This window comes from Coregonus clupeaformis, chromosome 9 (genome assembly GCF_020615455.1).
Source record: "Coregonus clupeaformis isolate EN_2021a chromosome 9, ASM2061545v1, whole genome shotgun sequence".
NCBI classification, from domain to species: Eukaryota; Metazoa; Chordata; class Actinopteri; order Salmoniformes; family Salmonidae; genus Coregonus; species Coregonus clupeaformis.
Genome location: NC_059200.1, coordinates 50,960,346 through 50,979,500, shown reverse-complemented (window position 1 = coordinate 50,979,500; position 19,155 = coordinate 50,960,346). Strand labels below are relative to the sequence as shown.

At 46.2% G+C, this 19,155-nt stretch overlaps 1 protein-coding gene across 4 annotated transcripts in view; it reads right to left on the bottom strand.

The window, feature by feature from the left end:
* LOC121574061 (actin-binding LIM protein 3) overlaps positions 1 to 19,155 on the bottom strand; it is a 113,246-nt gene that overhangs the window by 68,662 nt on the left and 25,429 nt on the right. For all 4 annotated transcript variants that reach the window (XM_041886624.1, XM_041886625.1, XM_041886626.1 and 1 more), the window contains exon 2: positions 16,926 to 17,078. In XM_041886624.1, the coding sequence (XP_041742558.1) occupies positions 16,926 to 17,078 (153 nt within the window). The remainder of the gene's footprint in view (positions 1 to 16,925; positions 17,079 to 19,155) is intronic.

Genomic DNA, 19,155 nt, shown 5'->3' with positions numbered 1-19,155 from the left:
AACATTAGCCAGTTAGCTTGGGTGCTTGACTACTGTTGTTAGGACAGAACGCTCGGATCAACCCTACTCCTCGGCCAGAGCGTCCAGTGTGTGCTCTGAACGCTCCGAGAGTGAAACGCTCTGAATAGACAATCTGACAACGCTCTGAGTTTACGGGCGGGGCTATAGTATAAGAGGGTGTGAACGATGCTGAATGGGTGTAGACAAAGAAGAGCTCTTCAGGGGGTGTACCAAAACATTCAAAGGCCATTTTCTCAAAAGTGAGGTTACAAGTTTATCAACTTTCAAAGCAGAATTACTTTCCCATTGCTCCTCAACTGTAGTGTATGATATACCATTTTCTAGCTCTGAGTCTCTACTTTTATCCAATGTAAAAAACACAACTTCAAATTTTGCTACATAAGACCGAATCGAGCCGGTCTGTCACATTTTAGAGCACACTATAATGTGTATAATGACACCAAGATCATAGGGTTTTACAGGAGGCTTGTATAGGTCTAAAAAGGGCCTAAATTGGACTCTTTTTCATGATAATTTTTTTTTAAAAATTGTGATACAAATGGAAAAGGCATTTCACACATCCTTCCTCCCAATGAAGTTCCTATGTGAGAAATGCCAGAACAATCTGAGAAAACAAATCTGAGATACCAAAACTATTGGCATGGAATCGCCCAGGAGTTCCAGGTAGCATTTGGAGCTGCTGCTTAATTTCACTGTTTCATTATGTTGCTGTTACTCTGATGGGGGATTGTGTCTATGTGTGTGGGGAATGTGGACAGTACAGTACTAAACATCAATGTAAAGAATTGTAGTGTCATGCCTCGCCAACATGTTCTGGTGCTTCTCAAGAAGGATTAGCCTATAGCTGCAGTAGAGGGTCTGTGTCAACACCTATATCCAGCTGACTCCATACAGATTCAATCGTGACCACCACACTACTAGCTTGACAGAGCACAGGGCTGATTTAAAACTCTAGAAGATGGCGCCGACAGACATGGTCGCCTTGTTTCTAGTTCCTAGCCAACTTTTTTTCATTGGTGTGTGTTATTTCTTACATTATTTGCTCAGAACGTTTCTTGTATTATTACCTACAGCCAAAAATAACATTGGGATATAAGATCGGCAGTCACTCACCAGAAATGCGACTTCCCTGACCTGGATCCTTTGTTTGAACTTCCCGAGGCAGATCTATTCATCCCGGGGGCTGCAACAAAACGCTGACACCGGAGAAGAGGAAAAAGAAGTGGGGCCCTAGTCAGACTCAGGCGTCGTGCATGCCATCCACCGCGCCAGAGTATATTACTTGCTTAAGTTCAGTCCCTGGACCATAAAGTAGACTCACTCAGGGCGAGGATCTCCTTCTAGAGAGACATCAGGGACTGTAACATTCTCTGTTTTACAGAATCATGGCTCACACATATATTTTCCCCATCCATTCAGCCAGCGGGGTTCTCCATCTATCGCGCGGACAGGAAGACAGAACTCTCCGGGAAAAAGAAAGGCGGAGGGGTTTGTTTCATGATGAATAACTCATGGTGTGATTGTGATAACGTAGTCCTTTTGTTCTCCCGATCTGGAAAATCTCACCATCAAATGCCGACCGCATTATTGACTGAGATCAATTTCTTCGGTCATCGTCAATACCGTGTATATTCCACCCCCCCCCCGTGTTAAACCCCAGACAGCATCCCAAGCTGTGTCCTCAGAGCATGTGCAGACCTGCTGGCTGGAGTGTTTACGGACATATTCAATCTCTCCATATCCCAGTCTGTTGTCCCCACATGCTTTAAGATGTCCACCATTGATCCTGTACCCAAGAAAACAAAGGTAACTGAACTAAATGACTATCGCGCCGTACCGCTCACTTCTGTCATCATGAAGTGCTTTGAGAGGCTAATTAAGGACCACATCACCTCCACCTTAGCTGACACCCTAGACCCACTACAGTTCGCATACAGCCCCAACAGATCCACGGACGACACAATCGCCATTGCACTGCACACTGCCTTATCCCACCTGGGCAAGAGAAATACAGTGCATTCGGAAAGTATTCAGACCCCTTGACTTTTTCTACATTTTGTTACATTACAGCCTTATTCTAAAATAGATAAAATGTTTTTTTCCCTCAGCAATCTACACACAATACTCCATAATGAGAAAGCAAAAACCGGTTTATAGACATTTTTGCAAATTTATAAAACTAAACCCCCCAGAAATATCACATTTACATAAGAATTCAGGCACTTTACTCAGTACTTTGTTGAAGCACCTTTGGCAGCGAATAAAGCCTTGAGTCTTCTTGGGTATAACGCTACAAGCTTGGCACACCTGTATTTGGGGAGTTTCTCCCATTCTTCTCTGCAGATCCTCTCAAGCTCTGTCAGGTTGGATGGGGAGCGTCGCTGCACAGCTATCTTCAGGTCTCTCCAGAGATGTTCGATCAGGTTCAATTCCGGGCTCTAGCCGGGCCTCTCAAGGACATTCAGAGACTTGTCCCGAAGCCACTCCTGCTTTGTCTTGGCTGTGTGCTTAGGGTCGTTGTCCTGTTGGGAGGTGAACCTTCGCCCCAGTCTGAGGACCTGAGCTCTCTGGAGCAGGTTTTCATCAAGGATCTCTCTGTAATTTGCTCCGTTCATCTTTCCCTCGATCCTGTCTAGTCTCCCAGTCCCTGCCGCTGAAAAACATCACCACAGCATGATGCTGCCACCACCATGCTTCACCGTAGGGATGGTGCCAGGTTTCCTCCAGACGTGATGCTTGGCATTCAATCCTGTCTCTGAGCTCTACGGACAATTTCTTCGACTTGGCTTGGTCTGGTTTTTGCTCGGAGCATGCACTGTCAACTGTGGGACCTTATATGGACAGGTGTGTGCCTCTCCAAATCATCTATTTAATTTACCACATGTGGACTCCAATCAAATTGTAGAAACATCTCAAGGATGATCAATGGAAACAGGATGCACCAGAGCTCAATTTCGAGTCTTATAGCAAAGAGTCTGAATACTTACGTTAAAAAAATATTTCGGTTGATCATTTTTAATACATTTGCAAAACAGTTCTAAAAACCTATTTTCGCTTTGTCATTATGGGGTATTGTGTGTAGATTGATGAGGATTTTTTATTTTATTTTTTATCAATTTTTGAATAAGGCTGTAACGTAACAAAATGTGGAAAAAGTCAAGGGGTCTGAATACTTTCCGAATGCACTGTATATATTCCGGACTCTGACATTGCTCGTTCTGATATTTCTTAATTTCTTTCTTTTTATTTATTGGATTATGTATGTTTCACGCCTGAGAGTGCCTGTAATTATGCCAGCTGGCTGCCTACAATAATTACATACAATAATGCCTACCATTCAGCTGTTTTCTAACCTCATTGTCTGAAGCGTTAACGTTAGGTAGTAAGTGGCTACTGTGCTTGAAATTTAGCTAGCTTGTTGCTACCTGGATAGCTACTAGTAAACAATAGCTGGAACGACCTAGCGAACAGACGCGAACTGGCTGAGTCAATTCAGTGGCTAGCTTTGCACTTGGCTAGCTAACAGTAGCTGCTAGGGGTAAGTTATAACCTACATTTGTGTTTTGTTTTTACATATTGGTAGCCAGAGTCGTTCAAGGAATTCGGGACATGGGTGACTAGTTAACGTTAGCTTGGCTCTCTCTGTGTGTTCGTGCCGTGAAAGGAGGGGTTTCTTCTTTGTCTGAAAGCAATGGCTAGCTAGTATGCTAACTATTCTAGCTAACTAACTGGCTGAATAAGTTGATGACGGATTCGCTCAAGCTGTCGGGACTAACCCACAACGTTAGACACGGACACGAATGAACTGCTTGGCGTGTTGACACACTGGTGGTTTGTTGTGGTCGAGTATTGGTGCTAAACCGTGTTGTTGGAGTCTGGCATGCCAGCTGGCTGTGGCGTCTTATGACTAGGTGCCCTGGACGATTTTCACGGAAGAATACTGTACCAAGTTAGCTGAATAAACTAAGTTAGTCTATTCCTAGAAAACATTGAACCACTGTAGTTTACAACAATTATAGTTTCTGAGGTGGAAGTTGGGAGAGTTATATTTGGGTGTTGTGGTGAGGGAGGCCTGCTCTCTCCTTTCCCAGATGTTTAGTTCATTTCATTTCATTCCGATCTCCTTTGCATTATTGTAGCCATTTTCTGTAGCCTGTCAACTATGCCTCTGTCTATCCCTGTTTTCTCCTATCCGCACAGGCTATACAAACGCCTCACACCGCGTGGCTGCTGCCTCTCTAACCTGGTGGTCCCTGCACGCACCACCCACGTGGAGTTCCAGGTCTCAGGCAGCCTCTGGAACTGCCGTTCTGCTGCCAACAAGGCGGAGTTCATCTCAGCCTATGCTACCCTCCAGTCCCTCGACTTCTTGGCACTGACGGAAACATGGATTACCACTGAAAACACTGCTACTCCTACTGCTCTCTCCTCGTCTGACCATGTGTTCTCGCATACCCCGAGAGCATCTGGTCAGCGGGGTGGTGGCACAGGAATCCTCATCTCTCCCAAGTGGACATTCTCTATTTTTCCCCTGACCCATCTGTCTATCTCCTCATTTGAATTCCATGCTGTCACAGTCACTAGCCCATTTAAGCTTAACATCCTTGTCATTTATCACCCTCCAGGTTCCCTTGGAGAGTTCATCAATGAGCTTGACGCCTTGATATGTTCCTTTCCTGAGGATGGCTCACCCCTCACAGTTCTGGGGGACTTCAACCTCCCTACGTCTACCTTTGACTCATTTCTCTCTGCCTCCTTCTTTCCACTCCTCTCCTCTTTTGACCTCACCCTCTCACCGTCCCCCCTACTCACAAGGCAGGCAATACGCTTGACCTCATCTTTACTAGATGCTGTTCTTCTACTAATCTCACTGCAACTCCCCTCCATGTCTCCGACCACTACTTTGTATCCTTTTCTCTCTCGCTCTCCTCCAACACTACTCACTCTGCCCCTACTCAGATGGTAATGCGCCGTCGCAACCTTCGCTCTCTCTCTCCCGCTACTCTCTCCTCTTCCATCCTATCATCTCTTGCCTCTGCCCAATCCTTCTCCCTCCAATCTCCTGATTCTGCCTCCTCAACCCTCCTCTCCTCCCTTTCTGCATCCTTTGACTCTCTATGTCCCCTTTCCTCCCGGCCGGCTCGGTCCTCCCCTCCAGCTCCGTGGCTTGATGACTCATTGCGAGCTCACAGAACAGGGCTCCGGGCAGCCGAGCGGAAATGGAGGAAAACTAGACTCCCTGCGGACCTGGCATCTTTTCACTCCCTCCTCTCTACATTTTCTTCATCTGTTTCTGCTGCTAAGGCCACTTTCTACCACTCTAAATTCCAAGCATCTGCCTCTAACCCTAGGAAGCTCTTTGCCACCTTCTCCTCCCTGCTGAATCCCCCCTCTCTGTGGATGACTTCGTCAACCATTTTGAAAAGAAGTTTGACGACATCCGATCCTCGTTTGTTAAGTCAAATGACACTGCTGGTCCTGCTCACACTGCCCTACCCTATGCTTTGACTTCTTTCTCCCCTCTCTCTCCAGATAAAATCTTGCGACTTGTGACGGCCGGCCGCCCAACTCATCCTTGACCGCTGGCTATGTCCCTTCCATCTTCAAGAGAGCGAGAGTTGCACCCCTTCTCAAAAAACCAACACTCGATCCCTCTGATGTCAACAACTACAGACCAGTATCCCTTCTTTCTTTTCTCTCCAAAACTCTTGAGCGTGCCGTCTTTAGCCAACTCTCTTGCTATCTCTCTCAGAATGACCTTCTTGATCCAAACCAGTCAGGTTTCAAGACTGGTCATTCAACTGAGACTGCTCTTCTGTGTGTCACGGAGGCTCTCCGCACTGCTAAAGCTAACTCTATCTCCTCTGCTCTTGTCCTTCTAGACCTGTCTGCTGCCTTTGATACTGTGAACCATCAGATCCTCCTCTCCATCCTCTCCGAACTGGGCATCTCCGGCGCGGCTCACTCTTGGATTGCGTCCTACCTGACCGGTCGCTCCTACCAAGTGGCGTGGCGAGAAGCTGTCTCCGCACCACGTGCTCTCACCACTGGTGTCCCCCAGGGCTCAGTTCTAGGTCCTCTCCTATTCTCGCTATACACCAAGTCACTTGGCTCTGTCATATCCTCACATGGCCTCTCCTATCATTGCTACGCAGACGACACACAACTAATCTTCTCCTTTCCCCCTTCTGATAATCGCATCTCTGCATGTCTGGCAGACATATCAGTGTGGATGATGGATCACCACCTCAAGCTGAACCTTGGCTAGACGGAGCTGCTCTTCCTCCCGGGGAAGGACTGCCCGTTCCATGATCTCGCCATCACGGTTGACAACTCCGTTGTGTCCTCCTCCCAGAGTGCGAAGAGCCTTGGCGTGACCCTGGACAACACCCTGTCATTCTCCGCTAACATCAAGGCGGTGACCCGATCCTGTAGGTTCATGCTCTACAACATTCAGAGAGTACGACCCTGCCTTACACAGGAAGCGGCACAGGTCCTAATCCAGGCACTTGTCATCTCCCCGTCTGGATTACTGCAACTCGCTGTTGGCTGGGCTCCCTGCCTGTGCCATTAAACCCCCTACAACTCATCCAGAATGCCGCAGCCCGTCTGGTGTTCAACCTTCCCAAGTTCTCTCACGTCACCCCGCTCCTCCGCACACTCCACTGGCTTCCAGTTGAAGCTCGCATCTGCTACAAGACCATGGTGCTTGCCCTACGGAGCCGTGAGGGGAACGGCACCTCCGTACCTTCAGGCTCTGATCAGTCCCTACACCCAAACGAGGGCATTGCGTTCATCCACCTCTGGCCTGCTGGCTCCCTACCTCTGCGGAAGCACAGTTCCCGCTCAGCCCAGTCAAAACTGTTCGCTGCTCTGGCACCCCAATGGTGGAACAAGCTCCCTCACGACGCCAGGACAGCGGAGTCACTCACCACCTTCCGGAGACATTTGAAACCACACCTCTTTAAGGAATACCTGGGATAGGATAAAGTAATCCTTCTACCCCACCCTTAACCCCCCAAAAAAAAGAAACATTGTAAAGTGGTTATCCCACTGGCTATATGGTGAATGCACCAATTTGTAAGTCGCTCTGGATAAGAGTGTAAATGTATATATATTGTTTTGTATTGCTAGGTATTACTGCACTGTTGGAGCTAGAAACACAAGCGTTTCGCTGCACATGCGATAACATCTGCAAATCTGTGTACCCGACCAATAAAACTTTGATTTGATTTAGAGAGAAGTGCACTACTAGATTACCGTAAAAAAAAGAGAGATATGATACTTTGCTTCCCTATAAATAGCATCATAAACGTCAATGAGTCAACTGTTTTTTCCTCTCCTCACATGATGATGTTCATTTTATCTTCTTTCATCTAGATACAGTAGCTACAGTATACCAAGAAGACTGGACCAGTGTGTGTGTGGTTGTGTGTCTGTGTGTGTGTGTGCGCGCGCGTGCATGGGTGTGTGTGAGTGTATTGTTTTATATCAGATGAATGTGGGAGCTGCAGGCTACTGGTCAATTTCTGCAGTATGACTGGTTGCAGACTGGCAGCTCCCTCCTGTTTATTTCTCTTCTGTCCTCCTCGCCATTGGCCGACAGATGACTTCCTGGGCCATCCCATATCCCCAGGACAGACAGACAGAGACAGTGGGCCGGTCCAGCCCTGCTCCTCTCCTTTTCCCTCCCACAGCCTCCATTCTAGAGGCAACACTCATATTGTCCTCACAAGTGGAGCCTAACGGGAAGTTATGGCTTGGCAGACACCGTTTGTATAGAAATTACTTTTCTCCCTCTCCTCCCCTGTCCTTTTTTCCCTCCTCCCCACTTCACCCCCAGCCAGGTCCCAGCGGACTCTCCTTCTACTGCCTGGAGTTTGTCCAAGGACGCTCACTCACATCTCCCACCATGCAACTAACTAACAAGAGATTGCAGTGTCTCTGACACAGATAGGCTCTGTGGATCAGTGAGATTCAAAGCTAGAAACACAGAGGCAAAAAGAGAAGTCTCTACAGACCCAGTTGGAAGAGACTGGTTGATTCATTAGTGCACTTAAGAGTTCATGGCTTGATATGGTGGAAGATTTCATCTAAACAGAATGTCAATGGCCAACGGAGAATCATTAGCCCTTGTTGAGGGAAAAATACTGAATCAATATTATAAAATATTAATTACTTTAATCCTGAAATGGCCAATGCAGCTATTTTTATCTCAATATCAAAACATTTCTGGGTGACAATTAAGTACCTTACTGTGATTGTTTCAATTAAAATGGTAAAAAAGAAACAAAAATAACTTCTTAGCAAAGAGCCATTTCTCAATCAAGAATTTAGCTAGGACTGTCTGGGAGTGGTCTGAGTGGGAGGGGAAACTGAAAACTAGCTGTTATTGGCAGAGAGGTTTGGAACTCTCTTTCTTATTGGTCTATAAACACATTTTTGTTTCTCCAAGTTTCTTTGCCTGAGGACAATAATGACCATATGTAGTTTGTGAAATCACTGCACTAATGACCCTATTTCAGCTAGTGAAATCATTGCAACCCTAAACAAAGAGTTGCAGTCAGTTTTGGAATGGGTGGCTAGTAATAAACTAGTCCTGAACATATCTAAAACTAAAAGGATTGTATTTGATTACTTAAGTTCTAGACCTCAGCTGAATCTGGTAATGAATGTTGTGTCACCTTAAACCAGGGGTGTCAAACGTCCGGCCCGCGGGACGGATCAGGCCCGCAAACGGGTTTAATCCGGCCCGCGAGATGATTTTGTAAAGTATAAAAATGAGCTGCAATTTTTCAATAAAAGAAACTGCTGTTCCAATTGTGTCCACTGGATGGCGCAATAGCAATTGTGTTAAGCAAGCAAACTGTTTATACCGGGCAGAGCAAATAGGTCAAGCAAGTGCAGCCAGTCCGGATGAGCTACTTTGTTTTGGCCGCGATATTTATTACGGCTTCTACTTTTAACATTATGTGCTTTGGCACCCTCATTGCCCCAATATGTCTCTGTCAAAAAAGAGAAAAGTGGACGCAGAGTGCAGAGTGTTCCAAGAAAAATTGTCATCCTTCTATTTATTCACGGAATTGAATGGGAAAGCTGTATGTTTGGTGTGTTCACAGCATGTTGCAGTGCTGAAAGAATATAACCTTCGTCGCCACTATGTGAGTCTTCATGCCGACAAATATGACAACTTTCAAGGACAGCGGAGAAGAGAGAAGGTGAATGAACTGTTGGTGGGTCTGAAGAAACAGCAGTCTGTGTTTACTCACAGCCGAGACATCAGTGACGCTGCAGTGAAAGCTAGCTACCTCATTGCTAATGAAATCGCAGTGGCTTCAAAACCATTTAGTGAGGGTGAATTTGTAAAAACATGCATGATGAAGGCAGCAGAGATTGTGTGCCCTGAAAAGCACCAGGCTTTTGCAAATATCAGCCTGACAAGAAACACAGTTGCAGACAGGATTTCCGATCTTTCAGTGGATTTGGACAGCAAGTTTAAGCAAAAAGTAAAGTCATTTATTGCGTTTTCGGTTGCAATTGATGAAAGCACAGACATTACAGATGTTGCACAACTGGCCATTTTCATCCGCGGAGTTGATGACACATTGACCGTCACCGAGGAGTTCGTGGAGTTGGTGCCGATGACAGATACAACGACAGCAGCTGATATTTTCACTGCACTCGTCGGCGCGCTGGACAGGGTCGGAGTGGACTTTTCACTGTATTTTGCACCAGGAGGCTTTGTGTTGCATGTCATTAAAGATGGATAACGTCATGAAGGTGGTCATCCAAACTGTTAATTTCATCCGATCCAGAAGCCTGAATCACCGTCAGTTTGACAGCCTTCTCAGAGAGAAAGACCACATCTATGGCCTGCCATACCACACTGAGGTAAGATGGTTAAGCCGAGGTGCTGTGCTGAGGCGTTTCTTTGATTTACGAGAAGAAATTGAACAGTTCATGGAAGAAAAGGGCAAACCAGTGTTAGAATTTAATTCCGCAGAATGGATGCAGGACCTTGCATTTATGGTGGATGTTACAGAGCACCTGAATAACTTGAACAAACAGCTGCAAGGGCGCAACAAAGTTGCCACGCAGTATTATGACAGTATTATGACAGCATTATGACAGCATACTCCTGAGTGGCGCAGTGGTCTAAGGCACTGCATCGCAGTGCTAACTGTGCCACTAGAGATCCTGGTTCGAATCCAGGCTCTGTCGCAGCCGGCCGCGACCGGGAGACTCAGGTGCGGCGCACAATTCGTCCAGGGTAGGGGAGGGAATGGCCGGCAGGGATGTAGCTCAGTGTAGAGTTTGCAACGCCAGGGTTGTGGGTTTGATTCCCACGGGGGGCCAGTATAAAAAAATTAATAATAATGTATTCACTAACTGTAAGTCGCTCTGGATAAGAGCGTCTGCTAAATGACTAAAATGTAAATGTAAAATACGTTCTTTCAAGTTGAAGCTGTCATTGTGGGAGACGCAACTCGCCGGTGGTGATGCAGCTCACTTCCCCTGTCTGAAAAATGTGTGCGCGACCCAACATGTGGCAGACATGAAGCGGTTCAAAGATAAAATAACGGGACTGTTAAGGGAGTTTGAGCAACGCTTTCAGATTTTTGGTGAACTGGAGAAAGACTTCAAAGTTTTTTGTTCGCCATTCACCGTGAATCCCTCTGATCTGCCCGTCAGCATCCAACTTGAAATAATAGACTTGCAGTGTGACTCGGATTTGAAGGGCGAATTTGCCGCAGCTGGCTTGGACACATTTTATCAGAATCTCTTGCCAGGTTACCCCAACTTGACAGCCCTCGCTGCAAAACGGTTGTGCATGTTTGGAACCACATATCTTTGTGAGCAAGTTCTCTGTAATGAGCATAAATAAAACAAAGCTGCGCTCAAGGCTCACGCACAAGCACTTGAATCACATCCTGAAGTTGGCTGCCACTCAGGATGTGACGCCTGATATTGATGCGCTGGTGAAAGCTAAAAGATGCCAGGTATCAGGAGTCAAATAAACTATGCAACCCCACTTAAAGTGCTGTATGAGACACCCTGATATAGTTCTGTGATCTGTGATATACTTCTGTGAATCACTGAGGCATTGTGTGTTTGTGTGTTGTTTGTCCTCAGAATTTCAAATAACTTGAGGTGTTTTATGATTAATAGTGATGTTGTGCTTTTGGACACACTGTCCTCAGGCTCCAGCTTTATGTTTATATGTTTTTATGTTGATGTGCTATTGTTTTTAATTGATTTAATTTTATTTGTATATTTAACCTATTCTTGACTCTGTGGTTCTTGCACTTGTTTGGGGAACAGGATTTCATTATTTGTATCTACATTTCTGCCTGAGAAATGACACCCTGATATAGTTCTGTGATCTGTGAAACAGTTATGTGAATCACTGAGGCATTGTGTGTTTGTGTGTTTTTTCTTTAGAATTTTCAAATAAACTTGAGGTGTTTAATGATTAATAGTGATGTTGTGCTTGTACTATTTTGGACACACTGTCCTCAGGCTCCAGCTTTATGTTTTATGTTGATAGTATTAAAACAAAGAAAACAATCTGAAGTTGTTGTTTTTAAGTTATATATACCATGATTTTACCGGTCCGGCCCACTTGGGAATAGATTTTCCTCCATGTGGCCCCTGAGCTAAAATGAGTTTGACACCCCTGCCTTAAACTGTAAACGGTCATGGTCAAGGCATATTGATTCAATTGTTGTAAAGATGGGGAGAGGTCTGTCTGTGATAAAGAGATGCTCAGCATTTTTAACACCACAGTCGACCAAACAAGTCCTGCAGAGAAGGACCTAGAAAGCTGCAGTTGGCCCAGAACAGAGCAGCATGTCTTGCCCTTCAATGTACACAGAAGGCTAATGTCAACAGTAATGACACTAATGTCAGTCTCTCACCATCATGGTTGACAACTCCACTGTGTCCCCTCCCAGAGTGCAAAGAACCTTGGCGTGAACAACATTTACATTACATTTTTGTCATTTAGCAGACGCTCTTTTCCAGTGCATTCATCTTCAGATAGGTAGGTGGGACAACCACATATCACAGGCATAGAAAGTATATTTATCCTCAATAAATGACATGAGAGAAGGTTGAAACCAGGCAGGCTGCAGCGTTCTTGATAAGTTGTAGGGGACAACACCCTGTCGTTTTCTGCAAACATCAAAGCAGTAACTTGCTCCTGCAGGTTCATGCTCTACAACATCAGTACCTCACACAGGAAGTGGCGCAGGTTCTAATCCACGCACTTGTCATCTCCCGTCTGGACTACTGCAACGCGATGTTGGCTGGGCTCCCCGCTTGTGTCATCAAACCCCTGCAATTTATCCAGAACGCTGCAGTGTTCAACCTTCCCAAGTTCTCCAATGCAATCCCACTCCTTCGCACACTCCACTGGCTTCCAGTCGAAGCTCGCATCCACTACAAGACCATGGTGCTTGCCTACGGAGCAGCAAGAGGAACTGCCCCCCCCTACCTTCAGGCTATGCTCAAACCCTACACCCCAACCCGAGCACTCCATTCTGCCACCTCTGCTCTATTGGCCCTCCCACCCCTACGGGAGGGCAGCTCCCGCTCAGCCAAGTCCAAGCTCTTCTCTGTCCTGGCACCCCAATGGTGGAACCAGCTTCCCCCTGAAGATAGGACAGCAGAGTCCCTGTCAATCTTCCAAAAACATCTGAAGCCCTACCTCTTCAAAGAGTATCTTAAATAATCCCACAGCACCCCCCCCCCTCACATGCTTTTCGTGAACTAACACACACACTTGACTTTTTTCCCCCTCACTAGCTCTGACTTTGCTGATAGCTACTTTATTGAGGAAAAATGTACTTACTATGACTGTGATATGTGGTTGTCCCACCTAGCTATCTGAAGATAAATGCACCAACTGTATGTCGCTCTGTATAAGAGCATCTGCTAAATGACTAAAATGAAAAAAATGTAAAATGTAAGTAGAGGAGAGATTGACTGCTTCAATTTTTGTTTTTGTGAGAAATACTATTGTGTTGAAAATTCCAAATTGTTTGTATAACCAACTTACATATAGCTCTGACAGACATCCTTACCCCACCAGACATGCCACCAGGGGTCACTTCACAGTCCCCAAATCCAGAATGAATTCAAGGTTATCTATTGTCTTATATTACATTTGTGTAGTTCAGTCCTTGAGCTGTTCTTGACTATTGATGTTCTGTATTATGTCATGTTTTATGTTTTGTGTGGACCCCAGGAAGAGTAGCTGCTGCTTCAACAACAGCTAATGGGGATCCGAATAAAATACAAAATAATACATGTCCTTCTTCTCAAATCTGGGTAGGACCTATTTTGGGAAACCCTGTTCTTAGGAGAAATACTGGATTAACATAGACAATCTAGAGTCCACAATATTGCGACAACCGTAACTATTGTCTTGGAGCTATGAGATCCTCTGTGCTAACTACCTGCTTCTACACCAGACCTGACATCATTCAGAAAGGGAGGGCCAGTGAGGGCCAGAGAGGGCCAGTGAGGGCCAGGGAAGGCCCGTGAGGGCCAGAGAGAGCGAGAGAGGGCCAGAGAGGGCCAGTGAGGACAAGAGATGGCCAGTGAGGGCCAGAGAAGACCAGTGAGGGCCAGAGAGAGTGAGAGAGGGCCAGAGAAGACCAGTGAGGGCCAGAGAGAGCCAGTGAAGGCCAGTAAGGGCCAGAGAGAGCCAGTGTGGGCCAGAGATAGCCAGTGTAGGCGGAAGTTCCCAGACTAAGAGACTGATTTGGTTAGAAACCTGCTGACTGTGGATACTGGATAGACTGCTGACTCCAGGATTCTATTTTAGGTATTCTGTTTCCAAATGCTCAGTTCTTTCCAGGTGCTAATGTCATGGTATTTCCTTACGCTTCCTCACACTGATAAGGTATAATATGAAACGTTTGCGTTTCAGTTTTCATCCGGCCACTGGCTCCCAGTGTGGGATGATGGCTCGTTGGCGACCACAAGACTCATCAATGGCTTTTTGTGTGGTGAGGGAAAATCAATTTCATGCTTGGGCTGTCAGAACACTACAGGCCGTCTGTATTGGCATCTTGGCATGGATGTTCCCCGCACATCGCTGCATCCCACCCTCTCTCACTGTCTCCCTCCCAGCTAGGACACAACACACTGAAAAAGGACATCATCCCAACCCGAGCAGAGGACTTCAAATGTGCGTGACTAAAAAAACAACAATGAGGCTTTTACAAAATGTTTTTTCCTCCCCTAATTCCATTTTACTCCCACTCCAACACTTGGGCTTAGGCTTGTTTTTTGGCTCTGTTAAAAGGCCAGGCATACTTTCACCAACTCAGTACTGCTGCTGCAACACAACTTTATAAAAAGCTGCTGTATGTGGGAGGAGTACACAGGTGGAGATTAGATATGTCATGAGGATTAATGATGGCCAGTGTAAAACAAATGCATAGTGTAGCAGACCATGCATGGTGCGCTCTGCCTAAAGCCATGAGACTACAGTGGGAAACATCTGTTCTGAAAGGCAGACAGACACTATCAGCTCACAGTGGGCTTTCAGGTGGATAGACCGTGTTTCTGAGCTAAACGCCTGAGACCTGCGGCAGGTTAGGAAAAATAACTGCTGTCCACCAGCCCTACCTAACTATACACACCATCCACATCCCCCACAACCAACCCACCAGCCCTACCTAACTATACACACCATCCACATCCCCCACAACCAACCCACCAGCCCTACCTAACTATACACACCATCCACATCCCCCACAACCAACCCACCAGCCCTACCTAACTATACACACCATCCACATCCCCCACAACCAACCCACCAGCCCTACCTAACTATACACACCATCCACATCCCCCACAACCAACACACCAGCCCTACCTAACTATACACACCATCCACATCCCCCACAACCAACCCACCAGCCCTACCTAACTATACACACCATCCACATCCCCCACAACCAACCCACCAGCCCTACCTAACTATACACACCATCCACATCCCCCACAACCAACCCACCAGCCCTACCTAACTATACACACTATCCACATCCCCCACAACCAACCACTAGCCCCTGGACCCCCCCCACACACACACACCCCGGCCTGATCCTCAGCAGGATCTCCACCAGCATGCCCCCCAGCATGCATCCCAGGGCCCAGTCCCCTCTCTGCTGTAGGAGGAGAGGCTGAGAAGGGCAAGTCAGCCAGGAGCTGAGGTGTCTGTGGTGGTGGAGCTGGAGACGTCAGATTAGCACCCTCAGTCTGCAGCTCTCAGACCTCACTAGCCTTGGCAGGGCACAGCAAATGAGAGTGCGTGGGTGGAGGGAGTGCTGCTGCTGGTTCTAATGGTGGAAACAGGGAACAAGAGGAAAATACTGTAGGCAGGGACTGAGAGACACAGAGAGAGAGAGAGAGAGAGAGAGAGAGAGAGATAGAAAAAAAGAGACAGAGAGGAAGATAGAGACAGAGAGAGAGAGAGAGAGAAAGAGAGAGAGAGAGACAGAGAGAGAGAGAGAGAGACTGAACAGATAATGAAAGAAAGAGAAGGGAGAGGGGCGAGAGATAAACAGAGACAAACAGGAAGAGAGAGAGATTTCTATATATTGTAATGGCCAACGCCATTGCTGTGCTCCAGTGCGTGCAGGAAGGGCTCCTATTGGCTGATACTGGCGGAGAGAGTAACCATCATCTAAGGCAGGTTGCCCCCTAACACCGTTACCACAGCAACAGCTTGCATAATAAACAAGACCATGTGAGCGCCAGCATTTTGGAAATCCTTCCTGACAATGGGAGGTGAAATGGCTTGCCTATTCTTCTCCTTACAAATACAGACTGTTAAAGCCACTACAAGCTGCTTTCATGTCTTAGGTGAAATGTGAGTAGAAAGGATCATTCTGAAAATATTAAAAGCTCATTTGTAGTTTTTTCTTTTCTTTTTTATTTAAAAAATAAATAAATAATATTTCCCTTCATTACTTTCCAACCCCACCACCCCTTCCCCAATTGGAGTAAACTAGTGAACAACAACGCTTAGGCCTCTACTTCCAGCCCATACATACTATATACATTTTATGGACACAGTCAAATTCTACAATAATTATAATAATAATAATATAATATGCCATTTAGCAGACGCTTTTATCCAAAGCGACTTACAGTCATGATTATATTTTTTTGTTTTTACTCCTGAACTTCCTCCGATCATTTTCATGCTGTCCATCTGGTTTGCTTCTATATGCCATATTTTTCTAACTGTGCTCTTTCACAAAAGCTGTCAACCTATAACCTATATACTTATTATGGACACAGTATGCTTTACATTAGTTATCTTGTTGTTATTAGTTGTTGTTATTAGTCCCATCCTTCAGCTCCATTCAACACCTCCCATCTATCTCTTAACACCATCCATACTGGATTTCTATTTGCCATATATTTTTCAACCGTACTGTGATGTTTTACAAAAGTTCTGAACCTTTCTATTCTCATTGTTTCTACAGATCGTAAATTGAATATAAAAATGTTTGCTAAAAGTATTATTAAATTATTGATCGATTGACTATGACTTTTCAGATCACCATTTATCGGTTTAATAATAAGGAACAAATTACAAGATGGCAGTTGAGCTTGTCTTCATTTTCTTGTCTACCATGGTGAGCTCTCAACAGGCTTCCCTTGCAATTCCTTTTTTAGGCTGTGTGCTTTTCTCCTGATCAGAGCCTTTGAGCAGCCCAGGGGGTGTCATGGAGACACATCTGCTTTGTCTCTCTCTCTCTGACAGCTAATGGTTTCTAATGGGGCTGGCTGAGTGCTGCTGCACTGTGGAGAACAGCCATACAGACAGACAGGCAGACCGACAGACAGACAGACAGAAAGGAAGCTGAGGGTCTTACCTTGGCAGGTGAAGCACTTGACGTGGAAGTGGAAATTCTGCACACGCACCACCTCTCCCTTACAGACCTCCCGGCAGCGGAGACAGTGAATGGTCGCGGCACCACGCCCGCCGTTGCTGCTCGAGCTGCCACCGCTGTGCTGGTACGGCCCTGCTAGAGACCACAGGAGAGGAGTGGTTAGATCAGCCATCACAAGTGCTGGACAGCTGCTGTACTGTACATCTGTTCAGTTGTTAGCACGAGCAGAGCAGACACACAAAAAAACAGCAATGTACACAACAGTGCGAAAAATAAGGGGCAACATCTGCAGTGGTGAATTGGATTAAAAGATACATTGTGGAAACAGAGCCAACAACCAGAAGGTGTAGCTCAAGGTCAATCTCATTGTTAAACTTCATCAGAGCTAATGAGTCAAGGAACAGACAGAAAATGTATAGTATCCCCCCCCCACCCTTTCCAACCACACATACAGTACATACAAGCACTGTACTCCTGAGTGGCGCAGTGGTCTAAGGCACTGCATCGCAGTGCTAACTGTGCCACTAGAGATCCTGGTTCAAATCCAGGCTCTGTCGCAGCCGGCCGCGACCGGGAGACTCATGGGTGGCGCACAATTCGTCCAGGGTAGGGGAGGGAATGGCCGGCAGGGATGTAGCTCAGTTGATAGAGCATGGCGTTTGCAACGCCAGGGTTGTGGGTTCGATTCCCACGGGGGGCCAGTACAAAAAAATATGTATTCACTAACTGTAAGTCGCTCTGGATAAGAGCGTCTGCTAAATGACTAAAATGTAAATGTAAAATGTACACACACAACCTTTAAGATGAAGCCACCAACCAAAGCTGACATTAAGAACCTGCACCTTTTGAGAGCGTCAGATAAAGGGTTGAGGTATGGTTGTCAGCATGGCCCTAAATCACAGGCAGGGCCATCTTTAACATGCAGCAATTAACATGCAGCCATCAGTAGGGGTGTAACGGTTCACCAAACCCACGGTTCGGTACGTCTGGCGATTTTGGGATCATGGTTCGGATTCGGTTATGGTACACCAGAAAAATGAAATTCCAACAGTTAATGTAGTTAATTTTGTTTATTTGGCAAAATACGCAACATTTAAAAGCACCCTATTTGTGGCCCAAGACCAGTTTCTGTGACATCATTCACAATGTTCCTGGCATTGTCTGTTGTGACAGGGATTGTTATGATTGGGCCTCAAGTAGAGGTCTAAAAAGTTGGACCTGTTCCGTAATGGACCTGGGGCTTTCCCACCCTGACAAATATGCATAGATACATTTTTCAATATAGAGACCCATTCTGAACGGACCTGAAGACGTCCAGTTACGTATAGACGTGGTCAGATCCGATTGAGGAAAGCAGCAGAAAAGTACATTTGTAAGCTATTTTATTAACCAGAACTAATACAGCGTGAGGGAAAGCAGGCGGAGGAGGGGCCTTATGGTGTGTGTACTGTGAGCGAGTGAATTGGGAGCTGGGAGCTGGGAGCACGGAGGAGGGAGGGAGGGAGGGAGGGAGGGAGGGAGGGAGGGAGGGAGGGAGGGAGGGAGATTAAATAAACTCCTAACTTGCTTTGCCACAAACAGAGCCTCTATGACTGTAATGGCACTTTGATGACTTGTGATTGGCGGACAACAACAACAAGCTACACGCGCCACTCTGGGCTATTCTCGTTGAGCAGTGGAGAACATACTATTAACGGAGTGGAGTGGTTGAAAAACGAGTTTTAATGACTCCAACCTAAGTGTATGTAAACTTCTGACTTCAACTGTATGTAAATGTGATATTTCAGTTTTTTGCTTTGTCATTATGGGGTATTGTGTGTCAAGGGGTCTGAATACTTTCCGAAGGCACTGTATTAATTCGGGCTCACAGTGTGGCCCGAACCGAGGTCCCAGTATCGAACTGTTCGGTAGGAATATGTGTACCGTTACAGCCCTAGCCATCAGTGATGCAGCTGCCAACCACGCATTCCTGCAACATCTGCTGTCTGCCAGAGATAACCAGGTGGGCTATTAGGAGGAGGCATAGTGGGGTGGGGGGCTGAGGAGAAGTACAAGGGGTCAAAACTGGAGAAGGGGGAGAACATGTAGAACAGATGTGCAGGTTAGGGCTGGAGTCCCATATGACACTGCTTTGCCTATGACACCCATAAATCATTGCTTTGAGACATCTGTGCAGAGTTTGATGGTTGAGCGGAAAAGGTCTGGTAACGAT